This window comes from Nipponia nippon, unplaced genomic scaffold (genome assembly GCF_047370975.1).
Source record: "Nipponia nippon isolate SJK-2023a ecotype South Korea unplaced genomic scaffold, ASM4737097v1 scaffold_1, whole genome shotgun sequence".
Taxonomy (NCBI): domain Eukaryota; kingdom Metazoa; phylum Chordata; class Aves; order Pelecaniformes; family Threskiornithidae; genus Nipponia; species Nipponia nippon.
In genome coordinates this window covers 38,531,423-38,545,945 of record NW_028262290.1, presented here as the reverse complement: position 1 = coordinate 38,545,945, position 14,523 = coordinate 38,531,423, and the positions used below count along the sequence as shown (strand labels likewise).

Genomic DNA, 14,523 nt, shown 5'->3' with positions numbered 1-14,523 from the left:
TGGTCCACTGTTTCACTGAGTGTGGAAATGTATTGAACTAGTATACTAAAAGCTTGTCTACTGAACTAGTTGAACTGATATACTAAAAAGTCTATAGACATTTAGTACCTGAATTAAATTGAGACAGACACCAGATGATGAAAAGTGGCACAACCAACAGTCCTGATACAGATGCCAGATGCCAAGTGGAATGTTAAAAGGTAAAAGTAGTAGCTTGGAGAGCAAAAAGTGAAACCCAACTGTATTCCTGACTGCAGTCAAAAACATTATAATAGGAATTACACACACAACAGAATGAGAAAAATAATAATACAAACACACAAAAGCCAAATCTAGAGGTTGACAACCACCTACACTGCTGATTACAGAAACAGTACTGATCATAGAGAACTCACTAAGCAAGTAAGTTGTGTGCAAAAAGAAAGACTGCAGAGAGGTCCCGAGATTAAGAAAAAACAAAACCAACAACAACAAAAAACCCCAAAACCCAAAACAAACAGAACATCAAAAAATAGACTGAGAGAACATCTTGTAGGGCACAGGGCAGACCCTTCCATTTGGTAATGCCTTTATATGTTTCTCAGTGATCAATTCTACACGCACACAAACAAAACCAATAAGCTCATCCTAAACTGCACCTCTCGTAATAAACCTTTAGAACAGTTATTTATATGACTGCTAATTTCTATTAACCCCTGCAAAATATAAATCCACAGTAATGTTTCAACATTTAAACTACTAGTTACATTTGAATTGTTGGCAGTCAAGTCTTGGACTATTCTTACAAGCATCATCCATCTTTCCAAACCTTTAAAGCTTATTTTCTTATCTCACAAAAACCATAAGATTCTCCCAGAAAGCCCATTACATCATGACTAAACTCCACGTTAACACCAATACTTTACACTAGGATTTTACACCATTTCATTACTTAATGCGTTTTGTGTTTTACTTATTGTTACCATTTGTCCCTGTGCCTGCATCTCTGTGTTGAGCTCATGACTTCCTATGTCCTACATAATGCTAAATATACTACAGGAATACAAAAAAAGGTCTTGAAACATTTTTAAAAAAAAAAATATAAACTCTGAGAAAGTCTGAACTCTTGTTAGTTTGCCATGACCCACAAGCAAAAAGAGCAAGAACTTTTACTGAATGCATGTCTTAGTGATCTAGGCAGCCCACAGCGTTGAACCCATCCTCTTCCCTGCCCCTCCACTCCTTCCTATGTATAATCTCCTCCAAATACCAGGAAGCTGTTTGACAGACAAAAGGAGCATTCAGCCACTTAGAACAAATAACACAGTCTATTTAAAGAGGACATACTGATGTTTCCTACATTTCCTAATATCTCATTGGGGTTTTTTTGGCAAAGGATGCTTTTTCAAAAATAACTTCAAAAACGATCTATTTCTGAAACTTGTAAGATTAACAAAATATACAATTAAAACATTCCTTAAAGAAACTGGGGGGGAGGAGGAGGGGGATATTAAAGCCACTTTGCTTAACAATGCTGAATAAAACAGCCTGCAGGCGTCTTCCTGCTGTGACCATCTATTATTAACAAAGCACGTTGCTACAGCACTGAATAGACTGGAGCCCCACAGCCTAAAGAGATGCACCAGCGACCAGTACCGTAATTTTCCAGAAGCACTGACCTTCGAATAGACAAAATGTTACGAAGCGGGTAAAACAAGGAGGCTTGGGAAAGTAACAGGAAAGGAAAGGCCAGGAAAGTTAACATGGAATAGACAGAGCAATGTGTGTATTACTCTTGTTCCAGGTGAAACACTGCAATTTGTAAATCATTTCTAAAACCAAAGTTTTTGGAACCGCCTGCTCGCAGGAATATTTAAGACATAGGATAACCATGGTTTTCTCCAAAAACACAACTTCTCAGTACAAAATCACAAGTATGGTAGAGTCCAAAAATAATCACGCAACAGAATCATGCTTCCCATTACCCAGTCTCAACTATTTCTTAATTTTGATGTGTATAAAAACCCCACATACCAAGGATTACAAAAATAACATTACTAAGTGATTCAGCTATAGAAAAATAAAATCTCTACAGTCTGTAAAAACCTATTTCCTTCTCCTTTGCAGATCTGAATTTAAGTATTCCAATCAATAGCATAAATGTATAAATGCAGTAAATGTGAAAAGTTTACAGAATTTTTTAGCTATAATTTCTCACAAACTATTATACTGAAGCCAATTATGACATAGCAACATCCCCTTCATCATCAGATATCCCTTTAAACACGTAGTTTGCTTTCTTGCTAATTAATACATGGCCTTTGCCTTGTCTTCCCCCAACCATTCCTCCTTTCTCACAAAGGAGAAAAAAAAAAAAGTATGTCACACAACAAAAAATGTAAAACTACTGTGATGCTACATGCCGACTATTTTAATTTCAGCAAATACTACCTGAAATACTTGGCTGTTTTTTTTGTCAGACATCATAAATTTAAACTTTGCTGGTTTCAACGAATAATTAAATTTTCCAAAACTATAGGTAATTAAGACTACCAAAAATTTAAATTGAATAAGAAGTCAGCAATTATAGACTGCATGTATTTTACCAGATCTGCAAGGGACTCTAATTAAACACATATTAATTGCCCTAATCTTCTTAGGCAAGTAATAAATTGGAAGAGCTGATTAATGCACTGGATTTAGTTCAGCTTGTTAAATCTGACACCCTGGCAAAGGAAGACTATCTTGAAAAGCTCTTTTAGCTAAGTAATTGGAATTTTACTCTCAGTAATTTGCCATTCCATAATAAGAGCTATTTAGTATATTGACTCTTCATCAGGTTTTTTTTTTAAATACATGTTAGTTATATTTAAACAGTACCATTATGCTGCTCATAAAGACTATGCAAAATTACGAACTTTGACCTTTACTGTCCATCAAAAGTCACTTTCACTCTAAACACAAATTAGTATATTTCCTTGTAGGCTATAAATCCTAATTAATTTTAATTCTAGAAGCTGCTAATAACATTTTATAAAGTCCATACGGACACATTAAGTCCTCCATACAATTCATAAAGCCAGCAACTAAACCAGTTTTCAATATTAATAAGTGCTGATGACTCCTGGAATACAATGAAACACCATTCTCCGATGAGCCTCAAATTCTTCTCTCCTTTTTACCTATTTACACGCTTCTACACATACACATACAGGTACTCAGTCACCTGGCAAGGGAGTGAAACATTTTTGTAATAGCAGTAAAGCAGTATCATCCATAAAAAAAAAGAAGAAAAGTTTGGAAACCTGCAGGTAGCGATTTTACTGGTCTGATTTCTCTCCAACACAGTTACTATTCCTAGCTTATAACATGGAAAGATGCATCAAGCTTCACTTAAAAATAAGCAGATGTGGATGAACAAAAAAGAAATCTTCCCTGCTAAGGAAAAAAACCAGCAAGTATAGAATACAGCAACAGAAATTTTTATATTTGAAAAATGTTTTGAAGTATTCCGTGACACTTGAACAGCTTCTCATAGGTCCCAGAAAATGTGGAAGTGTATAAAGCCTTTCATATGAAGTATCTCAGAAAGTCATACATGTTCCAAATCAAGTTCAGTCTGAAAAAAAATCCTAAATATATAAATATCTCAGTGCCTTCAAATTTTTATTCTGCACTCCTCAGAGCTGACATTTCATATTTCTGCTCTAGACTCTATAAGCTCCAGTCTCTACATCTAAAATCTCTTACTCTTCTGTTAGCAAAAACTAGCGTTCATACATCTTGAAAGTCACTGTCACAGTGAACCTAAAACCTGTCCTTTGTTCCTTAGGTGAAATGTAGTATCAACTAAGGAGTCAGCCAAACATTCATTTTAAGCAGCCAAGTGATTTTCACAAATGAGCTATAATGCTTATTATAAGCAAATACCAAAAAGCTGATCAGATAATACTAGGGGACTTTTAAGTCAGGAAATGAGACATGGAGGTACCTCAAAGAACTACAGTTAAACTTTGATATCTCTCAAATATCTCCTACCCATTTTCCATGATGTAGTACAGTGTAAATTACTGTTTATCACTGGATAAACAGGTGGCACTCAATTTCAACTCTCATCCTAGGTAGTCTTATGAGGGAAACAGTACTTTACCTTCATGATAATGAATTTTAAAAAGTGCTATATTCTTCTTCCATTGGTTGTGTGTTACTTGTAACAAAAGGGTTTTGGCCTGTGCCTGAGGCTCCCATGTACTATTACAAGAAATCCTAAGTAGCAAACCAACTCCAGCTTTTCCAGTTGTTGGCATCAACCATTTAAAGATCTGTTAGACTGGTTAGCTGTAGGCAGGTTACGACAAGAAATTCCACACCTGAGCTTGAGGTCTCTAATAGAGAGACCTTCAAGGCTTATAAAAAGACACTCACATGATGGGAAAAGCCCTCAAATTTCACTATTTACATAACTGAAAGCAAAAGAGAACTGGAATTCTAAACAAACTCTTCACTTCCTAAGCACAGTGTCAGTTCAGCACTGCTGAACATCAACTTAAGCCTGAAATATGACAAATACTCAGTTTGCACTTGCCTCTGTGCACACGAGCTCCATTTCATTGCTTGAAAAGACATAACGCTGCTTTATCAGGGGTAGAATACAGCTTGTCACGATTCAGTACTGAACAGGGAAAGCCACTTGGTATTATATAGTTAAGTGAGAAGTCAATGAAAGTGAACAGTGAGACTTAAAAGTTACATTGAGAGTCTTTCCTTGATGAAAGGGAAGGATTCAGACCACAGGATGTACTTAACCTGTCAAGAGCAAAAAGCCAGAGACTACAGCTTCTGGTCCAGAAGACGCTGGGTTCTGTCTCGCTTGAAAGAACTGTGCAATAACTGGAAAAGCAGAATACTGACAGAAGTTCATATCTCTCTATACGATTTCTTTGCATTTTTATAACACATCACCAAAAAAAAAATCTAAACCTCAAATTAAATTGTGGAAATAATAAAAAAATTTTAGATTAGATAGAGCAATGAACTAGATATACAGATTCTGGGAAGTACACTGGAATGCACAGTATGAATTCATTAAGACCAAAGCATTTATTACTGCATTTATTAATGTTTAGTTTCAGTTTAAAGGACTAGAGTATCTTCTGGTAAACTGAAATCACATTAAAAGCTAGAACCTGCATTTTGTAAAGCAAACCTGAAGAAGGTAGAGACCTTGTTTTCTCCCTTACAGACTTTCTAACAAAAAAAGACAACCCCAAACCATTGGGTTTTGTGACAAAAATAATTCTACATCTATCTTCTCAGCACATTTCTACCATCTTTCTCCATATTTCTGCAGGCAATACAAAACCTAGCTTCAGCATTTCCTGTCAACATTAAAGTCTAAAATCCTGACAAGCGCATGACAAAGTCTTGTGTTTGAAGATGCTATGTATTTAAATTTTCATGATATCACACTTTCCAAATGTTACAAGCATACAAATCAAATGTATGTTCTTACTCTTGCCAAAGAGCTTTCTAGAAAAAAAGAACACCTACAAGATTTCCAGTTTTTACTGACTTATCTCTCCTTTTCTGCACGTTTCTGAACTTCACACTCTTTCTGTCCTTGACACTGAAACGTAGAAAAAAATGTTGTCGAAGACATTTTCGTAAAATTCCTTACACAGAAGTTTTAATTATGACTGTTTCCTGAGTAATGTTTGTAAGCTGCAGAGACTGATAATGAGCTACCATTCCCCTTTCAACAACTTCCTAAGGATGTCTCTGTGCACTAAATAAGACATGTAATCAATACTAAAAGTTCTTCTGAAATACATGTTTCTGTTATTACCTAAATATTTCAGTTCTTATTGTTATTATAAAAGTAGCAAGCAAAGACTTCTGTAGATTTTACCTTAACTATGCTTGTCCTTAAAAAAAGTGAATACTGTAAGACTTAATTCCATTTTTTTCCCCATACATCCTATTAAAAACTCCTATAATTTTAAAAAGTTATAATTATTGCATTATTCAAAAAAATTGAGACCTATTCTCTTCTGAATTCTAGTAATTTAGTTCATCTTCCTATTTAAGACATTTGTTTTAAATCCTTGTGTTTTGGGTAACTGGTGAATAACAAGATGATATTTAGGCATAACACTGAATTTCATGCCAATACATAATCTTGTTAGTTTCAGCAGAATTAATGAAGTACTTAAAGGTAAACAGTTTTAATCTTTCTTAGATAACATATCACACAGGACTTGCGAACAGACCAAAATTTCCCCTCCAATTCTTCAGGTTCACAGCTTCAGATAAGCACAGAGAGAGAGACAGAGAGAGGGAGGGAGGGAGGGAGAACAACTGCTACACCACCAAAAACTGGAGAGGCTATGGGATGAAGGAACTAGCAAAGTCTAGCCTTGGGTTTTTTCTAGAAGAAACTTGTAACTTATACCACAAGGGATACATTAGAGGTTCAACTAACATATTAAAGATTCAAAAGCTTTCCACTTGAATCTTTAATATACAATTTTACTTGTGTTTCATCCTTTTCTAAATAATTGCTTTAAACATTCATCTGAGATACATCTCAGCACAGCAATATGACTTTTCTCTTCCCTCATGGAACAGTCCCTCACATATGAAAAGTCCAGTTAACTAGAGCGCTATCAAACTGTGTTTAAAATAATCACCTTTAGATAACTTTATGGGAAACGAATTTTTGCTGTGACAGACTAATCTTTGAAGGAGGTCGGGGTTTTTTTGCTAATAATGATTCATCTTAGTTCATCATATTAATTTCTATTGGTAAGTACACATATGCATCTTCTCCAGTGTGCATATACCCACACACCTTCCAGTATTCAAGACTTAACAGTTAGCAACCTTAACAAAATTCAACAGTCACAAATTTTAAGAGACATATCCCAGTTAACACATTCTACAAAGAAATTAGAGACCACTACAAACCTCATTAACTTTCACTCCACATGCAAGATATTTCCTCAAAAGAGAGCTGCAGATACATACCTTAAAAAATACATCAAAACAAATACATTGCAAATACAATTTCCCTTCCCAAAGGTGGGATTCAAAGAATAAATGTGGCAGATGCCAACCAACTTCATTAAGTGCACTAGTGCAAGGCACCCTTATGCAATGATGAGAAGGATTGTAAGAGAACCTTAAGGGAAGAGACAAAATTAGTTATCTGTAACAAGGGCAAGAAATCTGTTGTTTGGCAAATGACTTTCAAATGAATATTTTTGTAGACTACAGTCTAGTTACTTTGCTATACTGTAAAATGAAAACCATTAATTGCTTACAGCCAGGTAACTTCAACAAGGAAGAATGTAATATGAAAAATTCGCTATACAAATTCATAGTCAAAGTTTTACTTTGCATCAGAATGTTATGTTTACATTGTCTTTGGATCCAACAACCCATCATAAACTTACTTTTGTATTACATTCTGTAGGCTGAGCATCATACCCAATTCACTTTTCATCTTTTCTCTGTTGGCACGGCACTCTGCCAAATAGCGGAGAGCCTACAGGAAAGAGGACCACAGCAAATCAGCAATATGTCCAAAACATTATAATTCATTTTTATTAGTGTACATCTGCAAGACATTCACAATGTGAGTTCTAGTAAGAAGATAAAGAGTATTATCACCTACTGTGAACATTAAAAAATTGTTTTATTCTTATAAATACACAGAAAACATAGAATATCTAATCTACGAGAAAAGGTTGAGAGACTGGGTCGGTTTATACCAGCTAAGAGAGTCTAAGGGACAATCTAACAGCTGTCTACAACTACTCAAAAAGCCTTTATGAAGATGATTAAGCCAAACTTTCCTCTACAGCAGCTGACAATGTAACAAGGGGGAGCAGCCACAAATTGCAGCTTGGGAAGTTCAAATCAGATATTACAAAAAGTTTTTTCACTATGACGATAGTTCAACACGGGAACAGATGACCTAGTGGGACTACAGAATCAATGAGACAAAGCTACAACTGACCTGCTGGAGTGTTGATGACAGTCCCAATTCAAGCAAGAAGCTGAAGTGAAAGACTTCCAGAAGTCTCTTCCAACAAACATTTACGCGATCTGAGATCTAAAGTAATTTCTATACACTTCTTCTAGTATAATTTCCATCAATTCTATGGACTCCCCCAGTACTAGAAAACTCACCACCACCAAGTTTCTACTGTCCATGGAAACAAGTCTGCCACATTTATAAGCTTCTGAAGACTAGCTGCAATATTCGTCACTCCATGCAGGAATAAGAATACAAGCAGCAGCAAGCTGCTTGGGTTATTGTTACCTAAACTGGGAATTTACACTTATTTGTTGCCCAAGGTTTTGTTTATTTGACTGTCAAGGTAGACTCTTTGCACAACTTCTCATTGCTGACCTCAGTCAGCAACTGTATATTTACATGAGCTTCCTAACATACCACTCTTCCAGTTAAAATGTCAGCCCTTCTTTTCATGAGACATCTCTCTATTGTTAGTGCTGACAGACAAGTTTTCTTAGAAGCAACCTCCAAAGGTGTACTGTGCATTGTGCTTTAATCAGTGTTTTATTGATGTAGGTACAAGAACTGCACTTGCAAAATCCTGCAATACACAAATAGAATGGTTTATAAAACCGGTTTTGTGACAGCAAGGTTTAGAAGTGCACCGATTCTTTAAATATAGTCATATAAAAGCTACGTTGCTCAATAGCTGCTTTAAAAATAACATGCTCCTTAATCCCTTCAGAGATGGAGAACTAATTATCTGGGGTTTTTTCTAAATCAGCTTCAGCACATATTAGGTAAAATTCAACACCATTTCATTGCCTTTTGAGAAAGTCTGGCTGCTGTCCGGCATGATAAAAACTCTAAATGTGATTTTTACTATTTCCTGATATAGACCAGTATCAATAATTGCAGTTCATAAATGTTGTATATGTATTTATTGTTTTACTTTTCAACTATGGGGAAATACCTGAATGATAGCTCTGAACTACTAACTTTCATGTTAAGAAATGTATCCTTACTGGTGGAAAAAGTTTCTTGTTTTTATTAGTCTCTGTTCAGGCAATTTAGTAAGGATGTAATGTTGTTGGACAAAGAAAAACGCATTCTCTTAGCAGCTAATTATTTGAGTCAAAATGTAGGCAGTCTCTTTTCCATCTGTTACACGCTCTTTACACACAAATGTTAACTTGCACTAAAATAAGACCAAAGACAAAGTTATCAGAACAACTTAAGTGACCTGACTTTTCAGCACTAGGAAGCCCTATTTCCTCTGCTTCTCACGGGAGATGCAAAGGTCTGCACCTTCAAAGAAGTGAGGTCATTTATGCTTATTAAATCGCAGTCTACTGAAGGCGTAAGGAAGATTACTGTTATGGACTTTGGCTCAGCCTCTGTTCAGCAAAACACTTACCTATGTTAGCTTGAAGCTCATGAATAATTTCATCATAAGCAATAGGACTGTCTCCATACTTGAATATAAAAATACACTGTTGTCAATCTTAATAACAAAAGACACCTTTGATGTTTTATAAGTGAAATGTTAATGTAGTTTCTTAACTTCAGAGTCCTATTTTTGAAAATTTTAGTCCAAATTGAAGAGAAAAGAAAAAAAAGTAGCATTACCTGGGTTACTTCTGATTTTTTTTTTTTATTTAAAACATTCAAAACTTTCAGCATTTGAAGTGTACCATAAAGAATTCCTGGAATCAAAACTAGAGAAAACTATAGAAAAAAAATATACCACTTCTTGATCAGATAGAACAAAGGACTGAACTGAAACTGCACATGGGGAAGAAAACACCCTCCCTGAAAGATTCTACAACATATCAAAAAAGTTAAATAGGGAACTATTATAATTCATGCAGAATACTTATAATCTCAGCTATGGAAATCGCAGAATAATACAGTAAGAAATTTAAAGTAAGTGCTGTACATCCTTTTATTAGGTACAAACTTAATTTAATGATTCCCATTCAAATGGAAGCACCTTTTTGACTAATGGGATGGCTAAAAAAAAAACAAAGACAAAACAAAAAGACCTTTCAGAATGGAAAAATATAAAAAAATGAAGACTAAAACGTTATCAGCAAGGATATTAAAAGCTACAGAACCTAAGAGGTTCAAGAACTCATGAACACGAGGAGTCTGAGTAGCAGGCAAAACTATGTTTTCACAGTAAACTGATCCATTTCTGACTGCAGCCAGGGTCCTGGGATATAGCATGGACTCCTCTAAATCCTGATTCTTAATCCACTCTAACTGTAGGTTATCACTAAATGGAACAACACAGCTGTCTCCCATTCCCACCCAACAAGATGTCCTTACAACACAACTTGAATGATATCTGGGGCTGTAGAACCACACTGCAAACTGGATTAGCCCTCATCAATCTTACAAAGTCAGTCCTTTTTACGTAAGGTTAATTTTTGTAACATGATCACAGACTGATTACCCAATCTTGTGCAGGTGGTGAGAATACACAGCCCAAAGGAGCAAAGGAAGGAAAAAGATAGTGAGACATCCAAACAAGATCCTCTTAAGACCACAGCCTAAGGAAACTGCACTGGAAAGAAAACTAATGCAACATATTTCCAAGAACTGTAAACTCAAAGTTCTCCCAGTGAAGAGCATTATTGTCTGGCAAATGCTATGGCAAGGCTAACCTAAAAATCAATTAGCAGGAACCAGTTCTCCTGGATTACGGGACCTCACTCCCTGAACCCAGAAGAGTATCAGAGACACTGAAGTAATTCCAAGAAGTCCACTAATATCCACTAAAAAAGTTAAACAAATGAAAAATACAGAATTATGGTACAGATAGATCTTAATAGTATGAAGAATAATGTATACTTGCATGGAAAAGCCAGAGCCCTTTATTCTTTATTTTCACATTGGTCAGAATTCAATAGTGACATAAAAATGGAAAAAAGAGCACCACATAAATTTTAGTAACTTAAAAATCTTATGACAAGAATTGAATTAGACTTTTAACAAAATCTTGACTTTTGTTTGTCCTGTTTCTAAGCAAGAAATAGTATTTAGATTTAGGATGAGAAATCGGGACATTAGCGTTTATGATTTAGAATGAGAAGAAATAGACAAAAGCTGGAATAAGTTGTAAATAGATTTTGGGTTGGGTTTTTTGGGGGTTGGGGGGGTTGTTTGTTTGTTTTTAGTACCATGAGGATGGTCAAACGCTGGAACAGGGTGCCACAGAGGTTATGGAATCTCCATCCTTCAAGGTGTTCAAGAATCAAGCAGACACAACCCCAAGCTGTTATCTGAGTACGCTTAATTTGAGCATGGGACTGGACTATATCACCTCTGGAGGTCATTTCTAACCTAGATTATCCTATGTTTTTTGTTGTGGTTTTTTTTTGGGTGTTTGGTTTTGGTTTTTTTTTTTTTACAATATGAATGCCGAATCACTGTGTGTATTTACCAAGCTCCATGACTTCATCTTAAGAAAGAGATTTAAGGGCGCTTACCTCCCTCCACACAAAAAGTCAAATAGCTGTATTAGGGAAAAAATGCAAAGGAAATTAATCTCTTCCAAAAAACATAAATTCCCCTGGAATAATGTGTCATTGCTAAACAATTTTTGAAATACGTGTTTTTAAAAACACGTATATAACGAATATCAGCATAACACAAAACCAGGTTTTACTCTTTACATTTTTTTATTTGTTTAAAGACATATCAACAAAGTTACAAAATGTCCTACTGACATACAAATTTATCTCCAGAATACTTACTAGTAAAGCTGAATGAACAACTGGAGGGTTGGGATGGTCCAAAAACAGAATAAGACCTGGCAGGCATCCTTGATCCTGAACAATGGCCCGTCTGTTCAATGGGTCAGCTGCTAGATCTCGGAGTTGGTTAACTACAGATAGTGCATCAGGCTCCTCACTCATAGTAGAATTCATTTTTTCTGCACCATGCATACAAAATACCTGCTGAAAAAAAATCTCTATTACTAATACCACAACATTTATCATCAATTAAAACACAGGCAAGACAAAAGCACAAAGGCACGGATTTGTTATAAGCATAAAAGTATAAAAAAAAACTTTGGATGGAATTGATAAGGATGTGGATCTTGAAATTTGTAAACCAGAAATTGAAACTTCCTATGCAGAGAACAGGTAGGTTTGGTTAATAATATTTTGATCTGTTTCAGACCAATCAGCCTTTTAGGGAGGTATGTTTGTGTTGTTTGGTTTTGTTTGGTTTTTTTTTTTTTTTTTTACACTACTGACAAGTATTTCTGAGACATCCATAGTTTTTCTCACAACAAGATACCCTAGAAGTCTACAAACATCCTTCTGTATAAACATGTGTAAAATCAAAATATGTACCTTCAGAGTACCTTTAGCAACAATCAAATTTTACACAAAAATGAACCAGAAAAGCCACCAAAAGATTAACACTGCATCAAGAACAGCGAACATTAAGTTTTAATCTGGATCTATATATAAAATAACTAGTATAATGCTATACTCATTCAAAGGCAAAAAGGGTATTAGAGGGTGGGTTTTGGTTTTTTCTTTTTTTTTTTTTCTTTTCACTAGTACCCTCTCAATAAAAAGAAAGAAAGCAGGTCACGCTTTGCTCCAGCTGAAGTCCAAGCTACCATATCAATTTCAAAGGAGACACGTGTTAGCTGAAGAATATCAGATTCCAGTTGTTTAATAAGGTATAACTATTTAACAGGCAACAAAAGCATAAGCTTACTCAGAGAAAATGCTACATCTTGGTGCAAAAAAACTAGTTTCCTTCAAAAGACTGATTATGTGCCTCTGAAACTACGAAATGCTAACTGTGGTCCTGGCATTGCCAGTAACAACTCATGCAAGTAACTTTTCTTAGGGCACAAAAGTGTGTGTAAATACGTATTGTTAATTTGTGTTCTCTCATTTTCCCCATGCATAAAAATAAAGCAAATTAAATTTCTAAGTGGTCACATTCTTTTAACATCATTTCCCAAACAAATAATATTGTACAAGCATTATATTGTTTTCTTACTGAAGGCAGGCAACACAAATTAATCATACTTATCAAAAACAATGAACCACAAACAGGCATTTTGGTTATGATAACCTGACATTTTCACACAGAAAAAATGCTGTTAATCTCTAAGTCACTGGTCCTTCCTTCAGGAAAGAGACAGCTAATGTGAAAAGTACATGCCAATGATTAGTCTCCAGGCTATTTTTCTTGACTATCACAAGTCCAAAAGACATCAACTGGGAGATACAGCAGCTCAACCAATAAACAATAATTTATATTTCCAAAGCAGACAACTCTAAATAGAAAAAAAACAAAAACAAAAATAAATCTCTCTGTTAAGTATTATTAACTACTTTTCATAGTTGGCAAAGGAACTTATTCAAAACTTCAAAATCACGTCAGTTGTGGAGCTGATGCTAACCAAGGTCTCTGACCTCCCATTCGGCACCCCGAGCACCAGGTCATTCCTACAGCCCTCTCCATCCTGATCACCTTTTGCCTTTTTTCTTCTAATCTCCTGAAAAAGCATGAAGCCAAATTTTACCCCCCTCCTATCCCATTAGACCACACTCATGTCCTCCCCAGACCTTTCTCCCTCTCTCCTCAGCCACAACTGAGGAGACATCTCAAGTCCTTACCTTCTCCATCACCTATAGCAGCCAATTTTATGAAAACCAAGACCCCCGGCATACTTTTATGAAAAACCAATTAAGCTGTTTTAAAAGTTTTAAGAAGTTATCTAGAATTTGGGGGCCCAGCAGGGAAGTTAGTCAGGTACCGGCTCCTTTCTCCCCCTCGCAGCTTTGAGATCAAAGCTAAACAAAGGCACGGCAGATCTCTCTGTCGCTCTCCCTTTTCGCTCTGTCCCCTCACCGGGGAGGCCCAGGAGAGGGCCCGCAACAGCTTCACACCTCCGCGGTCAGGCTGAGCGCTCCCTAAGCGGCGGAGCCGACGGTCCGGCTGCGACAAGGCCCCGGGGCTCAGCTCCCGGGCCCCTCATCCGGCGGAGGCACAACCCCCCAGCGACCGGCCGACGCCAGCTCCGGGACGCGGTTCGGGGGAGCAGCAGGGACCTCAGCCGGCCTCGCCGCCCCCCTCTCACGGCCATCCCGCTCTTCCCCAGCGTTCCCGGTTCCCCCTCCCCGGCTCCGTACCGTCGCAAAAGACGTCCCCGGCCGAGAAGCTCAGCCCCGCGCCCCCATCGCCCGCGGGGGCGGCGCGGCCTGCGGAGGGCGGCGGGAGGAGGCCGGCAGCAGGGCCCGCCGCACACGCACCACCCGCCAGGCCCCGCTCTGACCCCACCACCATCCACCACCCCGCCACGCGATTGGCACAGACCCGCCCGCGCCTCTCCGCCACTCGCGGCGCGCTTTGTTCCTGGCGAGGCGCGATTGGCTGTCGGCGGCTGCCCCGCCCCCTGGCAGCGGCGCCGCTGTGCACGCCGGGAGTTGCAGTTCGGAGAGGGTGGCAGGACCCCACCCGGGAGGAAGCGACGGGGGGAAACA

The 14,523-nt window shown here is 37.3% G+C and overlaps 1 protein-coding gene across 7 annotated transcripts in view; it reads right to left on the bottom strand.

Annotated features, from left to right (window-relative positions):
• The window catches only part of ARMC1 (armadillo repeat containing 1), a 30,262-nt gene extending 15,929 nt beyond the window's left edge, over nt 1-14,333 (bottom strand). The window contains exons 1-3 of one of the 7 annotated variants that reach the window (XM_087752371.1): nt 14,173-14,333; nt 11,761-11,964; nt 7,434-7,525 (exon numbers count right to left, since the gene is read on the bottom strand). In XM_087752371.1, the coding sequence (XP_087608497.1) occupies nt 7,434-7,525; nt 11,761-11,952 (284 nt within the window). In that variant the 5' untranslated portion in view covers nt 11,953-11,964; nt 14,173-14,333. Of the gene's footprint in view, nt 1-7,433; nt 7,526-11,760; nt 11,965-13,656; nt 13,676-13,796; nt 14,146-14,172 lie in introns of those variants that run through there. The other 6 variants (XM_087752367.1, XM_087752391.1, XM_087752398.1 and 3 more) reach the window with 6 other exon arrangements.
• Nucleotides 14,334-14,523: the final 190 nt, after the last annotated feature.